This window comes from Mastigoproctus giganteus, chromosome 7, assembly GCF_048544385.1.
Source record: "Mastigoproctus giganteus isolate SK-2022 chromosome 7, ASM4854438v1, whole genome shotgun sequence".
Taxonomy (NCBI): Eukaryota; Metazoa; Arthropoda; class Arachnida; order Uropygi; family Thelyphonidae; genus Mastigoproctus; species Mastigoproctus giganteus.
The window spans coordinates 215005197-215024004 of record NC_143581.1 but is presented as its reverse complement, the minus strand read 5'-3'; the positions used below and the strand labels follow the sequence as shown (position 1 = coordinate 215024004).

Here is an 18808-nt window from a genome sequence, read left to right as displayed (position 1 = left end):
CTCATGGGGTAGAATTTTCCTCAGCGTGGTCTGTGCTTGTTAACAGGAGAGATTGCTTCTACAGGGATGGGACACACTTAAATAGAAAGGGTGCAAGGATATTTGCTGATACTATCAAGGCAGTGTTAGGTGAGTAGGAAAACTGCTAGCTTGGGGGGAATTCAAAGACTAATAGATTAACAATAGCTGCAAGCAAGGATGAAAGTGATTCTTGCACTGCTCCTATTGGAACGAGCAGCAGCCTTGAAAGCAAGGTGCTGGGGATTTCAAGAACTGCTAAGAGTTATGAAACAAGTAAATGCATGAGATGTGTTAGGGTAACTACGAGTAAGAACTGGTGCATGTATACTTACATGTACACCAATGCTATATAAATTTGATGGATTTGACGTGCTGATCAAGCCATCAGATGCAGACTGTTGAGATTTCAGGGATGTGGTGTCACTCAGATATAAGGGATGCAGCATTTGATTATGGAGTATAATGTATAGAGAACGGTTAGACAGAATAGGAGATGGAAGTTATGCTCTTAGTTAAGAAGTGCATAAAATTTAAGGCAGTGCATCAAGTTAACATCCACGGAGAGTGCAATGTTGGGTCAGTTTGGTGTGACATAAGCACTGGAAAAGCAAGAATGAGAGTAGGAGTGTATTGTAGGCGTAATGACTCTGAGTAACAAACAGCTGTGCAGAGAAATAAAGTTGGCCAATAAATCAATGTCTTATAATGGGGGATTTTAACTTTTCAAAAACTGACTGGAATTTATGAGTTGGTTACTCATGACTAGCAAGACTTTTTGTACATTTATTGGATAAATGTTTTCTTTAGCAGCATGTTAGAGAGGCTGTAATACTATTGATCTGATTATCACCAGTGATTATTCCTGCATCAAGAATCTGCAGATAAAAGAACCACTAGCTGGCAGTGATCACAGTGTTTTCATTTGAGATTTACTTAAAGATGTAACTACCATCAAGGATAAAGAGAGGGGGTTATCTTTTCTTAAAGGTGACTACAGTGGTCTCAGACAATTTTTAAATTCTACACAATGAGACTAACTGATGATGTTACCATCTGAAAATTCTAAATCAGAAGCATTCAAGGAATTAATCATAGAAGTTTTTCATACCGCCTAAAAAATACTCTTCAAGGTATAGGGCTCAACTCATAGCAGAGAAGAAAACTGCACAGGATCCAGTGTAATGTACCAATTTCATTTTCCACTACTCTGAGTGTAATGGAAAATGAAAAAAACCTGGGCTAATTATGCAGTCAGATATGATTGTTTGGGGTTTTATTAAGTGCATCAGCAACTATGGCCATAGTGTGTCATGTCAGTCAGATATGAAATTCTCTGAGCAGTGCAGACAGCACAGCTCATAGGGTTTTGTCAATGATATACAAGAATTTTACTAGCAGAGATAAGCAAGTGATTGTCCCATTGGATCCTAGGCAATGGTCAGACCACATCTTGAGTACTGCATACAGGTATGGAGGCCTCATTTTTGGAAGATGTGGAGCTGCTGGAATGAGTATGGAGAAAGGCAATGAGATTGTTCATCAGAACAAAGGGGTTCTCTTACCAAGAAAGGCTTCAGTTCTACAAATTGCAGCATCTGGAGACTAGGCACCTGTGAAGTGATCAGATTGAGGTGTTAAGCCTTTGAATGGATTGAGAAAGCTGAATGCTGATGAGATTTCTCTTGCTCAGACTACACTTGAGTGAATACAAATTCAAATTGAGGAAGGACAGTTGCTGTATGTGCGGAAGTTTGCCTTTAGCCAGCGGGTGGTCAATTGCTAGAACAAACTTCCATCTCTAGTTGTGGAAGTTGATAGTTTAAATAAATTCAAGAAAGAAATAAACTATTGGAGGAAATGAATAGGTGAAATGAGGTGGGTTTTTTTTGCCTGATGCTGTATAAGCTTGCTTTCTTGCATCATTTGCTACTGCTAATGTCTCCTGTTCTTGTTATTTTTCAATTTGAAGGATGACCATGATGCATAACATCATAGGTCTCTTTTGGGAATTATATTTTGTTTTCTTTTCTTTTCTTTAGTCCAGTCAGCAAGTGAAGAACACTTCTGTAAAGGTGTTGTAATGTATTGATACTGAATAATAAATTATTCTAATTGTGGTTGTAAAGTGTGTGAAACAGAGTTTGTGTTGGAAACTAGTAGTTTATATTAACATTTAAAGAGTGGATAATATTTGTATGGAAGAATTTTTTTTTTGAACGTATATGGAGATTTATCAGTATGAATATTGATAAATGCCTATATATCAGTCTTCTGCAGAGTGACATAAGAATATCTGTATCATACCAGATGGGGGGGAGGAAAGCCACAATTAGTGCAGTACAAAAAATATGCAGTACTTTTTATCCTGTCTCTAAATTAGCACATAATTCCACTCCAACTCATTGGTTATGGATTGCTGCTTCACATTATACAATGGTTAATAAACATGAACAACTGATTTTAAATAAACATACCTATACAGGCTTCAACAAACACCTTTGCTGTATATAAAAATTTATTCGGAAAACTTTTTACAATAGAATATAATAATTAATTCGTGTCTGCTTTACGAATATGTCGCAGTTGTTTTTTAGACATTCTTTTTATCTTGGCATTATTCCTGATGATTTGAACGACTTCCGCTTTCTGTTCATTTTCTTCTTTGCGCTTTAGTGCTGCTCTCCTCCTTTCTTTGCGTTCTGCAATTTCCTTTTCCTTTGCAGCCTTTAATTCTGCTTGCATAGAAAGCAAAAGTTTTCTTTCTGTACGCTGTTTTGTTTTTTGCTGCCATGAGGATTTTAGTTGCTTATCTTGTTTCATGCTTGAAAATGTCTTTTTCACACCCTTCCACACTCGACCAGATTTTGGCTTACCTCTTATGACTGGAGTAGTTTCTAAAGACATCCTATTTCAAATAAGAATAAACAGGAACTTAAAACATCAAAGCAGGTACTTAAACAAATAGTCCATAATCTACAAAACTCCTATCGAGAATTCTGCGAAATATTAATAAATTTCTTGAAAAAAAAAAAAAGCAGCTACTCTAGAAATTAAAAGTAGCTAAATTTTAAATTCCAAATATAATTCAGTACAAAATATTTTTTCATAAATCATTCTGAAATTAACCAACAACAAGTTTAAAGCAAAAGGCTGATTTCTAATGGACAATTTAATTATCATTCTTTAATTAAAAAACAAAACATTGTACATGTAAGCATATAACCTCATTCTATATGTAGCAGTGAACAAATTAGGTTTGCTACTAGTTTACTGATCTCAAATTTTGGATGTTGTTATTTGGTTTTTAGGAGCATTAGCAACTAAGGCCATATTGCTCTGGGGATATGCGGTGGTCATTTCCTGACCTTTCCGCATCCTCCGTATTTGGTGGTCATGGGCTCGAACCCCGGTCTGATCAAGAAGCATGTGCTACGCACTTCTGCTCCTGCCCACCTAGCTACAGAGGCGCCGAAAATTTTGGATGTACTTGCCCTAATATTGCACTACTCTAAGCAATTTTGGATGTACTTGCCCTAGTATTGCACTACTCTAAGGAAAAAGTATTGCTCCAATGGAGAAGTACACTGCTGTTCGTTTAAAATGTGTGCCACTAACCAGGCCAATCATTTTGACCCTGCTTGAGGTCTCATTTGTGGGTCGATAGGCACTTAGAGTCGAAATGGTATACACTTTAAATAAGTCGCACTAAAATCTTCCATTAGAGCAGTGCAATACCAAGGCAACTTGTGCAAAATTTCTCCACAATAATGGATCAATGTGCTAAATGGCAAACCTAGGTTTGCTTGTTACTACATGAAAAATGAGGCTATGCTCACTTGTACAATAATGTTCTATAACTCTTGTAACATGAGGCTTCTGCCCTATATTTACTAGAGTCTTTAATATAAACTAATACTTTTTATAATAAAATTTGGAAATAACACATAATAATAAACAAACACTAACTTCAATTCTTTAGGCTTCAGAAAGCTGAATATTGCTGTTTAAGAAATAAAAAATTATTTTTGAACTCCAATACAGCGATCTAGTGGAAAGTACAAAGTGTGGTATAAATTCGCCTGATTATGAAGCTCGATTAAATTTTTATTGTAATGGGTATCTTAAAATGATTTACTGCAGTTATCAAAGAAACTTGAGTTTTTTCCCATGCAGTTGGCAGCCTTGAACTCAGCATGGATTGTGATGGTACAGCATAAAAATGGCAACAGTGCAGGAGAAGCAATGGGCATGCTGGCTGTGGTATACCAAATCTCCAATAACTGCCATGAATCATTTTCAAAAGGAATTCCAGAAAGATCCACCTATACAACAATCAATGAGGCAATGGCTGAAACGGTTTCAAGAACTGGCAGTGTGCTGCACCAGAAAGGAGCAGGTAGCCTAGTATATCTGCAGATAAAGTTTTGGAAATCTACAGGTTCCACAAAATCTATCTGTAGATCAATAGGTTATTCATGTGTTAGCATGAATAACCTATTGATCTGCAGTCAGTCTAAGTTAGTTTGCATTGAATATAGGGTGTTGAATATACCTTTTCATCACATATTAAAATTACTTAAAAATTACTTAAAATGAACTGATTTTAGTAAGCAGCAAATTTGCATTAAATTTTGTTTCTAATTATGGAAAAGACAACAGAAACCCACAAAATGCTAAAAACAGCTTTTGGAGAAGATGATCTTCACTCTGCTACCCTTCAACAAGCTTGGTAATGCATGCTGTGCATTGTATTTCAGGCACATTTCATTTTTATAATTAAATCTTTTTCTTTTTCTGTGATTAAAAGAAGTGAAAGGTAAATAACTAATCATCTTCTTACCAAATAACTCATAATTAGCTAATAATATACACAAGTAATTGTTTCAAAGTGAATATTATGTTGCACAACTCACAACATAATATTCACCCAACATTTTGTAATAATTTACTTATTTTCTCCTCTATTTTCAATAAAAATCAAGATGCAACATGTGCAATATTAACAGTTTTGTAATGCACTTTATTTATTTTCTCATGGATTTTAATAGCAACTGAAAGATGACACATATTTCACAATTCTGCTGATTGATATAATAAGTAAACAGCAATAATTTGTGATTCATATATTCAGTTATCTGACAACAAAAATAAGGGGCTTGTCAAAAAACTACCACTTCACATGCACAAATGAAGAACATTTCAAAAAGAGAGTACATCCATAATATTGCCAATTCATTCCTCCAATCAGCACATGACAATGAACAATACATATCTAGTGTTTCAGCTACAATATACAGTATATGAATGGTCTATGTCAGCGGTTCCCAACAGGCGATTTATGAACCCCCAGGGGTTAGAACTAAAAATTCTGTAATGGCATCTGCCTAGATTTACATAGGTATATTATTGTAAACTACAAAATATAACTAATAATAAACAATAAAGTAAAATAAAATTAAATAAAAAATAAAGAATTGTGAAAAAAATAAACCACATCTTCCACAATTCCTTATCATTAGTTTACTATCTTACAGTATATCATGTTAAATGTTTTCCATACTAAATTTATTTTTCATTCTCAAGAATCATTGTTATGTATAGGTACTTTTTTTTTAGAACCTATAGTACTTAATACTGTGCATGGGTTGAACGTTGAAAAGATGAAAGAAGATACTTGTTGACATTAGACTTGAACTTCTGTAGATTGTAATTTTCGGGAAATACATATGAAGGAAGATTGTTCCAGAAAACAGAAGTTGAATGAATAAATGAGGAAGAAGAAAAGTCGGTTCTGTGAGTTCGAACTTGGACAGTAAAAGGATATTGACTGATTGCGGCACGCATTTGGACTGCTTTGAAAGAGAAAGCGGGAATTATAGAAGCCAATTCAGAAGAACAGTGCCCATGCAAGTATCTATAGAAAAGGCATGCAGCAGAAACACAGTCTATAAGACAGATAGTGGAGAGACTCTGTAAGAGATGAGACATTAATTAACCTAACTGCCCTCTTTTGAATGGAATTTAGAAGCCTGAGAGAGGTTTTGGGGGTACTGCCCTAGGTGTGAACACAATATTCTATGGTAGGCAACATTTGCGATTTCTACAGAGTCAACAGAGTTTGGAAGAAAAGTAACTCCGACAGCAAAAGAGAAAACCCAGCTTTTTAGATGCAGAGAAAGCAATACTTGTAATGTGCTTTATGCCAAAAGAGATTAGAAGTCAGGGTAATGTCCAAGATCTTGCTTAGAAATCAGAGCATCATCAAAGATAAGCATAGGAGCAGAAGAATCCTTTTTTTGCAAGATATAAGACAGGACTGAGTTTTAGAAGGATTGAAATTAAGTTATCGTTGCCCCACTGGAGAATTACCTGGAGATCAGCATTCAAGGATTTGGCAGTGGATACTCGAGAAGTTGAAGCTGTGCGAGCAGGGCAAGGTTTCCCAAACTGGAAGGTGGAATGCAATGTGCTATCGTCAGAAAAAGTGTGGATAGGATTTCCAGTCAATGGAAGAAGGTCATTAATATACAAGGGGAAAAGAGTGGGAGAAAGAACTGAATGTTGGAGAACACCAGCATTAGTGGAGAAGTTAGAGGACGGAGAGCTATCTGCCATCACCCACAGTGAGCAGTCAGTGAGAAAACTGGATACCCAATTACAAAGAACAGTGGCAAACCATAGGATGAAAGCTTATTTAGAAGACCTTTATGCCAAACACTATCAAAAGCCTTTGAAATGTCAAGAGCAATGGCTTCAGTTTCACCAAAAACTTTTCCATTGAATTTTTTCATAGATAGGTAACAAAAGCCAGAATATCACCAGTGGAAAGACACTGATAGAATCTATACTGACAATCGTTGATCAAATGAAAGATTTCCAAGTAGTTTTCTCCATTACTTTGGAAAGAGTAGAAGTAATCGCAATGGGACGATAATTAGATGGAAGGGATTTGTCACCCTTTTTAGGAACTGGCTAGATATGAGATTTCCAAGAAAGAAAAACACATTTGGAATAAGAAAGTGAAAAAAGTTGACACAAAGGGGCACAAGTGGAGAAATACCATCAGGACCTGGAACTTTCTTAGCATCAGATTCATCAAAATCCTTCTGACATCCTTTTGACGGAGGACCACAGGAAGCATTGAATGGAATGGTTTGAGGTGATTTACCAAGTTCATCAATGCATGAGTTATAAGAAAAATAGGATGTTAGCAAGTTAGCTTTATCTCTGGCTGATGTGGTAACAGAACCATCTGGTTTTGACAGAGGCGGGAAGAGCGATGGGCAAAAATTGTGGCCAATAGCTTTGGCAAGAGACCAGAATGCTTGGCTACCATTTGGACAAGAAGCAAGTTTTCTACTCTTAGCCTGTTTGAAATCTAGTTTGGACTGAATAATAACTGTTTACAAATTATAAATAATACTTAATAATAATTTTTATTATTACGTAATGTTGCTTATAAAAACATAGTACTGGAAATATTTTATAATAAAAATTCAGAAAAATTATATGATTTCAGAGAATATAGGCTTAGGGGTTCGCATTAAAAATACTGTATTATGTTGAAAGGGGTTTGTGAGTCAAAAAAGGTTGGGAACCAATGATCTACGTGATAGGTATGAAAAAAAAATAATAATAATAATTGTTGGATTTCTAGTTGTCCAATTTTAATAAAATTGTTGGATGGCTTGACAAATCTTTCTTAAAATCTACTCCCTGGGAGTACAGTTATTATGCGAGGTGCAGACACTATATCTCAAAAAACCAATGATAGCTAATGAAACTGGTATTTCTTATGGGACATAATATCAATCAATTTTAACACAGGGTTTGAGAATGTGCTATTAGCATTAGTAGAGGCATATGATGCAAGAAAGCAAGCTTATTCAGCATCAGCCAAAAAAAAAAAAAAAAAAAAAAAACAACCACTAATCCCATTTCACCCCTCTGTTCGTTCGAAATACCTGTCCAGCTGAGCCTTAAATTTATTTAGGCTATCAACTTCAACAACAAGCGATGGGAGTCTATTCCACAAACCAACTGCCCGCTGGCTAAAGGCAAATTTCCGCACATCTATCCGACATCCGTCCTTCCTCAATTTGAATTTATGCCCTCTCAGGTGATTATTCTGAGCAAGAGGAAGAATCCCATCGGCATTGAGCATGCTCAAGCCATTCAAAGCCTTATACACCTCTATCAGATCACCTCGCCGATGCCTAGTCTCCAGGCTCTGTAATTTGCAAAACTTAAGCCTTTCTTCGTAAGAGCAACCCTTTGTTCCATTCACTAATCTTGTTGCCCTTCTCTGTACTCGTTCGAGCAGCTCTACATCCTTCTTGAAATGAGGCCTCCAGACCTGTATACAGTACTCAAGGTGTGGCCTGACCAATGCCTTATACAAGGGAATAATCACATCCTTATCCCTGCTAGAAAAATTCCTGTATATCATTGACAAGACACCATGAGCTACTCTTGCAGCTCGTCTGCACTGCTCAGAGAACTTCATATCTGCCTGCACAATTACCCCCAGGTCCTTTTCATTCTCTACCACTGTCAGCGTAGTACCACAGAGTTGATACGTTGATCTGGGGTTACAGTTTCCCATATGTAGTACTTTACATTTGTCAATGTTAAACTTCATTTGCCACCTCTCAGCCCATCTGCTCAACCTTTCCAGATCCTGTTGCAGCAGCATAGTATCAGTAGTGTCCTTAACAACCCTGCCAACCTTGGTATCGTCTGCAAACTTGGACATTAAGCCTGATACACCATCATCAATATCATTTATAAATACAGAAAACAACAATGGACCCAACACTGAACCCTGAGGAACTCCACTAATAACATTAGTCCACGTTGAGCAGTGTCCATTGATTACCACTCTCTGTCTTCTGCCACTCAACCATCCCTTTATCCATAGCAGCAATTTGCCTCCAATGCCACACTTCTCCAATTTGTGCAGCAGTCTTCCATGTGCAACAGTATCAAAAGCCTTTCTAAGATCCAAATATATAATATCAAAGTTATTCCCTGCTATTCCTATGCTTCAGCTGAGTCTGCACCTCGTATCCTAACTGATGATCACAGAAAGGGGCAAGTTCTCACAAGTGAGATCTTTGCTAACATACTGCTGCTGACCCACACTTTGTTTCTGCCATCATTACTAGTGATGAAATGTGGGTGTGTGTGTGTGTAGCTATGACCCAGGCACAGCGGCCTGGTCCTCTCAATGGAAGACTCCAACAAGGCAAAAAAAAAAAAAAAAAGATATAACCTCAATCAAACACGATGATCATGCTTATTGTAATATACGATTCACAGGGCATTGGTCATTATGAATTTGTCCCACATAGTCAAACAGTGAACCAGAAACACTAAAATAGGTCTGCATTGATTGCATGGTGCTAGCATTACAATAATGCTCCTGCATACTTGGTGCTTCCACTGAAGTATTCAGACCACAACACAGGAACTATTAGCATTTCCAAAAGAAGGCTATCAGGAATGCTTCCACTTCCACAAGTGATAGAATTGTGGAAGCTATTCAGTATCAAGAAGACTAATTTGAATAGTGTCCATACGTTCCGGTTTTCCAGGATTCGTCCCGGTTTATGTGAAACTGTCCTGGTGTCCCGAAATTTTTTTTTGGGATGCTTAAATGTCCCGGTTTCTTATCACAAACAATTTTGCACAAATTTATTTGTGCACAATAAAAAATTAGTAGCAGAGTTCGGAGCATTGTCTTCAATCGTGTTGTCAGTTACAGTCTGTACGTTGCCTGTTCACCGCCCGTCTGCGGCCACCTCACTATAAACTTTATAATGCTCAAAAAACTTAATCCATATAATCGAGGAGGTGGTGTCTAGCATTGATTGGCAGGCCTTCATTTCTCATGTATGCACGTGCGACATTACGTGTTCAGTTTCATTTCACGCGACTTTTAGTTTAAGTTCAGTGATTTGTTTTCTTCCTTTATTTTCAGTGCACGTGGCTCAATCAGTTTATAGATAAAGAAAAGCAAGTTTTTGTGTAAGTTTTTTAAATTAGTTTAAGCTGCATAATAAAAAAAAAAAAAATGCCTAAACGTAAATGTGTTTTCAAAGAGGACTTCCAAAAAGAATGGAGTTTTATAAAAAAGGGAAGACACGAAAATGAGGCTGAATGTGCTCATGTTTTATCAACATAAGTCACGGTGGGAGATGTGATATCAAAGATCACGTTTATTCGAAAAAACATGCAATGAAATTTCAAGCAACTGCATCATCATCTAAATTGGAACACTTCTTTGTCAAAGAAAATTTAAATGAACATGACAAGATTGCCATCACTGAACTTACGATAGCGTATCATTTAATTAAACATCATCAGTCGTTTAGAAGTGCTGATTGCTCCTCAAGCCTTTTCGGTCAACTTTTTGATGACTCAAAAATCACACAATTTTTCTAGTGCACGAATGAAAACAATTGCACTAATAAAGAATATACTGGCTCCTTATTCACTTAACGAAGTTTTAAAAGATGCCAGTAGTACTGAATTCTTTGGAATTTCCGTCGATGCAAGCAACCATAAATCAGAGAAATATTTCCATTGTTATTGCATTATTTCAACAAGAAAAATGGTATACGTTAAGAGTTAAGCTTCTAAAAATGAATTGTTTATCCAATGAGACAGCAGAAACTATCGCCAACTACATCCTTACTTCTCTGAAGGAAAATAATATCCCCATAGAAAAGTGTATTGCATTCGGAGCTGACAATACTCTCTCTCACAGGGTTATTTTTTTTTTTTTTTTTTTTTTTGGCTGGTGCAGCATAAACCTCAGGCTTCCTTGCACCATATGGCTAATAATAATACAAATGTTAATTTTGGAGGGTTCAACAGAAGAGGCCAATGCAACGTATTTTCTCGACTCCAAAATTTAGTTAATTCCAATATCAAAGATGTCGGATGTGTAGTGCACATATTTCATAATTCTGCTCAATCGGGAGCAGGAAGACCACGTTGACGTGGAATTGGTAGTTATAAAAATATTTTCTTACTTTCACACTTATACTGTTTGAACGGAACGTGTCAAGGAATTTTGTGCTACCGTTCATATAGAGTATAAAAATTAATCTCTCACTCTAAAACTCACTGGTTGTCATTATTTCCTGCCATTGAATGCATTTTAAAAATTTTTGAAGGTTTAATTCCAATTCCAGGTCACAACACAGCTGGCGTTGTGACCTGGAATTGCAAATAAATATGGACAATATTACTTAAAAAAATAGAATACCTTGAATAAAAGAGCGAGTTTATTAGATTATGTTCATATATATTTGCAATTCCAGGTCACAATGCCAGCTGCGAGCGAATATTTTCTTTAATGGAAATACAATGGACTGGTGAGTGTAATAGGTTAGAGATAAGTACAGTTAATGCAATTATTACCTGTATTTTTAATTTGAGGGACTTAAAATGAACAGATTTTAAAAAGAATAAAATTAAAAGTAACAAATCTTTGTTAAATGCCGTGAAGAGTTGCTAAATATATTAATAAAAAATAGTTTTCATATTTATTGCATAAATTTTGTTGTTCAAATTTAAGAACTGTATTCTGTTTTTGTCAATTTTACATTTTGAAAATAAAAATGGGAAAAAAAAAAGTCTTATTAAAAACAAAATTTTACACCTTTTTTTTACATTATCGCACATTTTTTTAAATGGGGGGGGGGAAGATTAGTCCCCCCAATAACAACGCCATAAGATAAGTGTCCCGGTTTTGTGTTCTTCCAAAATGGACACCCTAAATTTGAAGGATATTTAATAGCTATTTGGATGAATAGCCAGTAAGCTTTATCATTTTCCCAAAAAGTTTAGTCTCCAAATGTTTCGATCATACCTCATATTACTGCCATTCATTTCAAATAAATGTTGATGTGATTTCCAAATATCAATTGCCTTCTTACCATGTATACCGGTAGTTAACACACATCACATTTCTCAATTTTTGATTTGGCATAAAATTTCCTCATCTGACTTGATAGTTTTTTTATATCAAATGATCATCCTTTACCCCAGGCCTTCCTCTTAGCATTACAAAAGGTACTCAAAAAAGGTTATCTGTCTTGGTAATAAAGAAACAACATAGCCTACTTTTTTAAAAAAAATTTTGAATTTTTGGCAAAAAATATACACACCGTGTGTGTATACACCAATGAGCCAAAACATTATGATCACCTACCTAGTATGATGTTGATCCTCCATGTGCAGCCAAAACAGCTCTTACTTGGCAAGGCATGGATGCTACAAGATTTCTAAAAATGTGTCTTGTGGTATCTGGTATTAACACATAACCAGCAAATCCTTTAACTCCTGTAAGGTCAGTGGTTAAGATGGTGCAGAACGGAGTTGCTGTTCCAACACAAACCACAGATGCTCGATGTCTGGGGTATTTGGAGGCCAGGGTAATACCTGGAAGTCTTCCTCATGTTCCGCGAACTAGTCTTGAACTAGTCTTGAACAACCCGGGCAGTGTGGCATGGCGCATTATCCTGCTGAAAGACGGCACCACCAGAGGGGAAGGCCGTTGCCATGAAAGGGTGTACATGGTCAGCAATGATGTTTAGGTAGGTGGTAGACTGCCTGAGTCATCCATGTGCCTGTTTGCCTAGCACATGGATGACTGGAACCAGGATATCACAGCAGAAGATCACCCAAAGCATGACACTGCCGCAACCGGCTTGTTTTCAACCTATGGTGCATCCAGGAGCAATAACTTCCCCAAGTAAATGATGTATGTGTACCCAGCCATATATACACACACAGTGCAATAGGAAATGTGATTCATCAGACCAGATGACCTTCTTCCAATCACTCAAGGTCCAGTTTCGATGCTCGTGTGCCCATTGTAGGCACTGTAGCTGGTGAACTATGGTTAGTATGGGCACTTGGAGTGGCCTGCGGCTAAACAGTCCCATTTTCAGCAGGGTTCAATGTACTGTGTGTTGTGACACATTACTCCCGTCACCAGCATTCCAATTACTGGCGAGTTGCACCACAGTCACCCTTCTGTTGCCACGTACCATCCAGGAGAGCCTTCACACCTCGAGCATTGATGAGCCGTGGTAGTCCAACACCTTGCCGAAGGTTTGTGGGTTCCCCCTCCTTGGACCACTTTCAGTAGGTACCGACCGTGAACACCCCACCAGCCATGCCGTTTTGGATATGCTCTGACCCAGTTGTCTAGCCATTACAATTTGGCCTTTGTCAAACTCGCTTAAGTTTGCTGCCTTTCCCATCTGAAGAACAAGAGTAACACTGATTAATGGGGCTCAGTATCAGGTGTTTTTTATACCGTGTCCCGACGCGCATGTGCTGTAGTTCACCCGCAGTTGTTTCAATTTATATAACGACTCGCTCATCGGTGTTTATATATATATATTTTTTTTTTTTTTTTTTTTGTTGATGTATAAGTTTACTTCCTTGCATCATTTGCCATCATTAATACCAATATCACCTTGAGTTCAATACATCTCTATTTTCAGGGCAAAGGGTAAATATGAGTACAGAAGGGCAACAAGATTAGTGAATGGAACAAAGGGTTGATCTTATGAAGAAAGGCTAAAGTTTTGCAAATTACTGTGTCTAATGATCAATGCTGATGGGATTCTTCTCCTTGCCCCTGTCACTGTAGAAGTTGACAGTTTAAATAAATTCTAGGCAGAACTAGACAAACATTTGGAGTAAATGGATGGGTGAAATGGGAAGTTTTTTTTTTTTTCTGGCTGATGCAGTATAAGCTTGCTTTCTTGCCTTTGCTAATACCTGAAAAACAGAAGTCATTGTTCTGATCTATGAAAAAGCCATTTACAACTTCCAGAAATCTATGAAAAAAGAAAATTCTTGAAAGAAATCCTTGTGGATCTGCATCATGCAAAATTTCCTCACAAATTTGAGCCCCGCTGTTTCTGAAGTGTGGGAGCATTCTTGGCACCTAGGAAGAACTGAACTTTGATATAACAAAGCATTTAATGTCTATTTACACAACCAAGTTTCTGATTTTTTGGAACATTTCTGGAGTTGCAACTGCCATTGGTCAATCCAAGCAGGGATCATATTTGGATTCTTGACCCCATTTAACCCTGAGCCAGCATGCAGGGTCTTCAAGAGCCTGTGTAAAGAGCAATGTCATGCTTTTTGTCTACTCAGTCCACGCAGCTGACACCCTCAATACATTTTGATGAAAATGTTTTCTTTGATTCTGCAACTGGAAATTTCAGAAATCTTTGTTAACTATCATGCAAAACCAGTTTAAGCCCATTCTCAATAATATGCAGTGCTGAAAAACAAATTTAAAATCAGTGTATATCTCACTCTTGCACCCAATTTTTAAAGTGCATGCTCTTTATGCTTTAATGCAGCATATCCAGTCATTATGCTCATCTTGCTTTATTATCATGGAATCTGGCTAGTTTATGTTTGTCGAAGCGCACAGGTTTTTTGATTGACATTTTGCCTCCTATCAGTCAAACATAATAAGGCAGATCATATTCAAATAAGGTACGATTAAAAAAAAATGTCTAAAGCACTGCAGAGGTGTTTTACTTTCAAAAAATAATTAAAACTGTTTTTAATATAAAAAAATGAATTTCATAGTTGTGTTCATAAAAGTTTTTTTTTTAAAATAAAGGTAGCATCAAAAAGTGAGCAAGTCTGCATTATTTCTTGCTAATTTAATTTAAGGTTATAAATAGGTTACACCATTAAGCAAGATGCATGTGTGAAGAAAAGAAAACCACTGGTGGATCTGGTTATGGGTTAAACTGTTTAGACAAAAATTTTACCCAATATCCAGAAGGGGCAGCATCACCACACAGCATTCATCATACATGAGTAACTTTTGGTCCATTTCCTTTTGTAAAAAATTTGAAGGCCTGATGCTCCAATTTTGTAACATCACATTTTCCTTTCAGCTGGCTACTTTAAATCTCTTCTGTACTTCACTGTATTGGACTGAACTTGTGCAAATAAGATACAAAAATTCATTTGAGTATGATAAAACTACAATTTTTTTTCTATACCAATAATATTTATAGTCAAGCTAAATAATGTATTGAATGTTCCCCCAAAGGTAACGCTCTTCCCCCACCCTTTACAGGTAAATTAAAAGGTAAATTTATCAAAAGGATTGGTGTTTAGCACATTCTGACAAAATATGAGCACTGGTGGTTGTCATATGATTTTGTGCTAGGCATATTGAACGAACTGTACATTTTCCACATTCTTGAGTGCTACAGGTAGACTGTGGATGTTCAATACTGAAATTTTCTTCAATAGCTGTTTTTAGAGAACATTAAGTCCGGGAAAGCTAACATGATAAAATCCACCAGTGAAATAACACTGTACATAATGGTTGTAATTTTTTTTACAACAAAATGTCTAAAACAGTAACTTTAAATGCAGTCCACTACACCACTCTTTGGTGTAGTGTACTGGTTCATTTTTCTGTTCAGTTTGAAATTAAACCTATATCAAGCATTTATAAGGTATAAAAATGTAATTTAAAAATGTCATGCTCTCTACAAGAAGTATCCATTTGGATAGTTTTAAGAATTCTCTCTCCAACACTGCTTGGTTGGAGAGAGAATTACCATTACTTTCCCTCAATCCAGTGGCCTCACAGTTGTCACTGTATTAGTGTTGTTAGAATCCTAAGTAAACCTTGTATTCCTCCTATTTCTTCCAAGTCCCAATGAAAAGGTACAATCTGTGCAAGAACAAACTCACCTCTGTTTTGTAACTGCCCATACTTTATATCTTTAATATCTGCAGAATCATCAAGAAAAGATACAATAGTTTTGAATTGTTTCGGGCATTGCATTGGAGAGTTTGGCATCATTAAACACATTGGACATGAGTTTCTTATTAAAGCCAAAAAATATTTAATGTGATCCCCATGCATTCAAGATCATTCACAGACATAAATGCAATTTATCAGACCTGCAGCCAGTGTGTTTTCAGAGATACCCTCTGAAAAAAGGAAACAGTAGATATAATTTCATCTTTCAACTCTTCAAAGGTATATGTGAATTATTCCCAACTTGAAAACGACACCAGGATTTTACAATACACTACAATATAATCATGTATATATTTTGTATAATAATATTGACTTATTTCTTTATATATGTATTAATTTTTTTTTATTCTACCCTTCTTTCTCACTTTTTACTTACTTCTCATATCTCTACAACTTTTATTTACTTCTCTTTTCCCTACTACCTTTATTTACTTATTATACTATTATGGTTGTTAGATCCTTTCTGTCTATCAGTTACCAATTTCCTTTTCCATCAATCTTTACAATATATAAAGCTAATGGTTGTATCAATTAATGTACCTATTATCGATAATTTGCCTCGTCATCATTATTTTACTTTTATTATTAACTATTTGTTTATTTATAGGGTATAACACATTAAACCAACTCAAGCTATCTTAGCCTTTATCGGTTCTTTTGGCCTCATCGCTCACTGAGAATACTTTTATTCTGAACACTTATTCTAAATCCTTATGCTAAACTCTTATCTTTTGTGAGCCTTTAGGCCATTTGCTCTATTGGCCTAAAGGCTCACTTTGAATGCTTTTATTGTACTTATTACACTCTTATTCAATATCCTTATCTTACATATTGTTTTATTTTACAGACTGGTGTAATGTTTAGTCAATAATTTGATGGGATTAATCTGATTCGGGACACTTTTCCTACTTTTAATTATTATTTATTTCCTACTATAAGAGAGCCATTATAAAATTATCGGATATTAGATTACGCATATGAGATAATCAAATAACACTTACATAATTTATTCCTGGATAATAAGAAGCTAGAATTATTATAATAGATACCATTTACGAAAGCACACATGTGAAGTCAAACAATTTTAACATAGCAGCGCCACCTACAATATTATTTCAAAATTAAAACTTATAATTCAAAAATTCCGTCCAAGAAATTCAAAATTTAATTCCGTTCCGAAATTAAAAACAAATGTTTATAGCAAAAGGGAAAATTAAATATACCACTGGCGGTGGCCAGCGTTGCCAACTTTTACAAATGGCATTTTTTTTAAGCACATCTAACCTTTTCATGAAATACAGACCTCCTTCAACAACAGCATCACGTGATCTAAAACAGGCGGCAAATATCTAGGGATACAAGATGTGCTTTCAAGTTACAAGGTATCCAAATTTGTTTCTCGCAAAATAATCGAAGTATACTCACAGGACTACTTTTACTTTAACTGCCAATTAATTCTGAATGTTTTCAAAATTTAGCAGCACAAATCATTATGTCGCATTGATTGCAGCACTTAAACTATACTAAACTATATACTGAATATACTATACTATACTGTCCTATCCTGAATAACACTATACTATACTGAAAGATGGCGTCCTTCACTCATCAAGAACAACGTGTTGTTATACGATTTTTTGCATACCACCAAGAAAATTCCAAATAAAATCCATCGGAAAATGTCAGAAGTTTTTCAGATAGGCCTTATGGATTTGAAAAATGTTCGTAGCTGGGGTTACATAAGTTTCGAGAATGACAGAAGTCCTGCGATCCGTGCATACTATATTTCATGAAGATCTCACAATAAGAAAGGTGTCAGCAGGGTGGATTTCAAGTCGGTTTTCCCAGGAACAAAAAGACAATCGCGTCAACTTGATTAAAGCATCATTACAGATTCACGATTAAAGCACTGCGGCATCTTGAGGGAGCAATGCTCACTCGCGATGCTGCAGTGAATGGATCTATCTTTTCCTCAATTGTCATGGATGAGACATGGGTTCCACTGTTCACTCCAACACCCATAAAATTCCGTGTTACTGCAAGTGTAGGCAAAATGATGGTTGCTATTTTCCGGGATATTATTATTATTATTAATAGCCATATGGTGCAAGGAAGTCTGATATGATGGAATAATCTGTACGCATCGTGTATCCAAAGGCACTACAGTGACAGGAAACTCGAATGAAGAAGTTCTCAAGAAAATATTCGTCCCAGCACTTCAGAAAACCTCCCCACTCACTGAATCACATTCATTTCCATCAGAACAACGCTTCACGCCATGTTCTGGAAATGTGCAAAACATTTTTTAAAGAAAACAACAATGGGGTTACCCGTAGAGCGTAGAGTGTGTTTAGTGTCAAACGGCACCAGGGGTTTCCCCCATCTCTGCTTAGTATACATTGTGGGTGTGGAATAGACCACTATCAATGCCATAGGTTTAAAACTGTATGAGTTTTGTATATGAGTAGCGTCGTGTACCGTTGTTCCTCTGATCATTTAGCCGCTGGGCTCCTAATGGGTTCCAACGTTGTCCACACTCTGCCCCGTGGAGGCAGACCGGGTACACCAGTATTATATTTATTTACTCTGGCAGATCCTGCCACCTAATTTCCTGAGATTTCAGTGGCTAGGAAGTAAAAAAAAAAAAAAACGCTACAGCTAGGGGTCAGCCAAAAGGATTACTGATTATGCAACTGATGTTGTTATTAGGTTTTTGGGTGTAGGGCTCAGACAATTTAGAGATGGTTCAGACGCTGGTTATCAGTTAGAGAAGGGGGAGGGAGACAAGCCTGGGGGGAAAGACAGAGATAAGGGATCCATAGAGAAGATGAACCCCAAATCAGTGGAGCAGGCCCATGCCCCACCAGAGGGATGGCGAGGGGGGCAGGCGACCAGGGGTAACCTCCGCCCCTGCCTGGGTGGTGGAGAAAAAGAACCACGCAAGGG

General features: G+C 36.6%; 1 protein-coding gene across 1 annotated transcript; it reads right to left on the bottom strand.

Annotated features, from left to right (window-relative positions):
- Positions 1–2571: 2571 nt before the first annotated feature.
- Positions 2572–16936, bottom strand: LOC150083667 (coiled-coil domain-containing protein 86). The gene is made up of 2 exons (XM_090378557.1): positions 16864–16936; positions 2572–2926 (listed from the first exon to the last, which is right to left on the bottom strand). Coding segments are annotated over exons 1-2 (357 nt in total). The 5' UTR covers positions 16866–16936.
- Positions 16937–18808: the final 1872 nt, after the last annotated feature.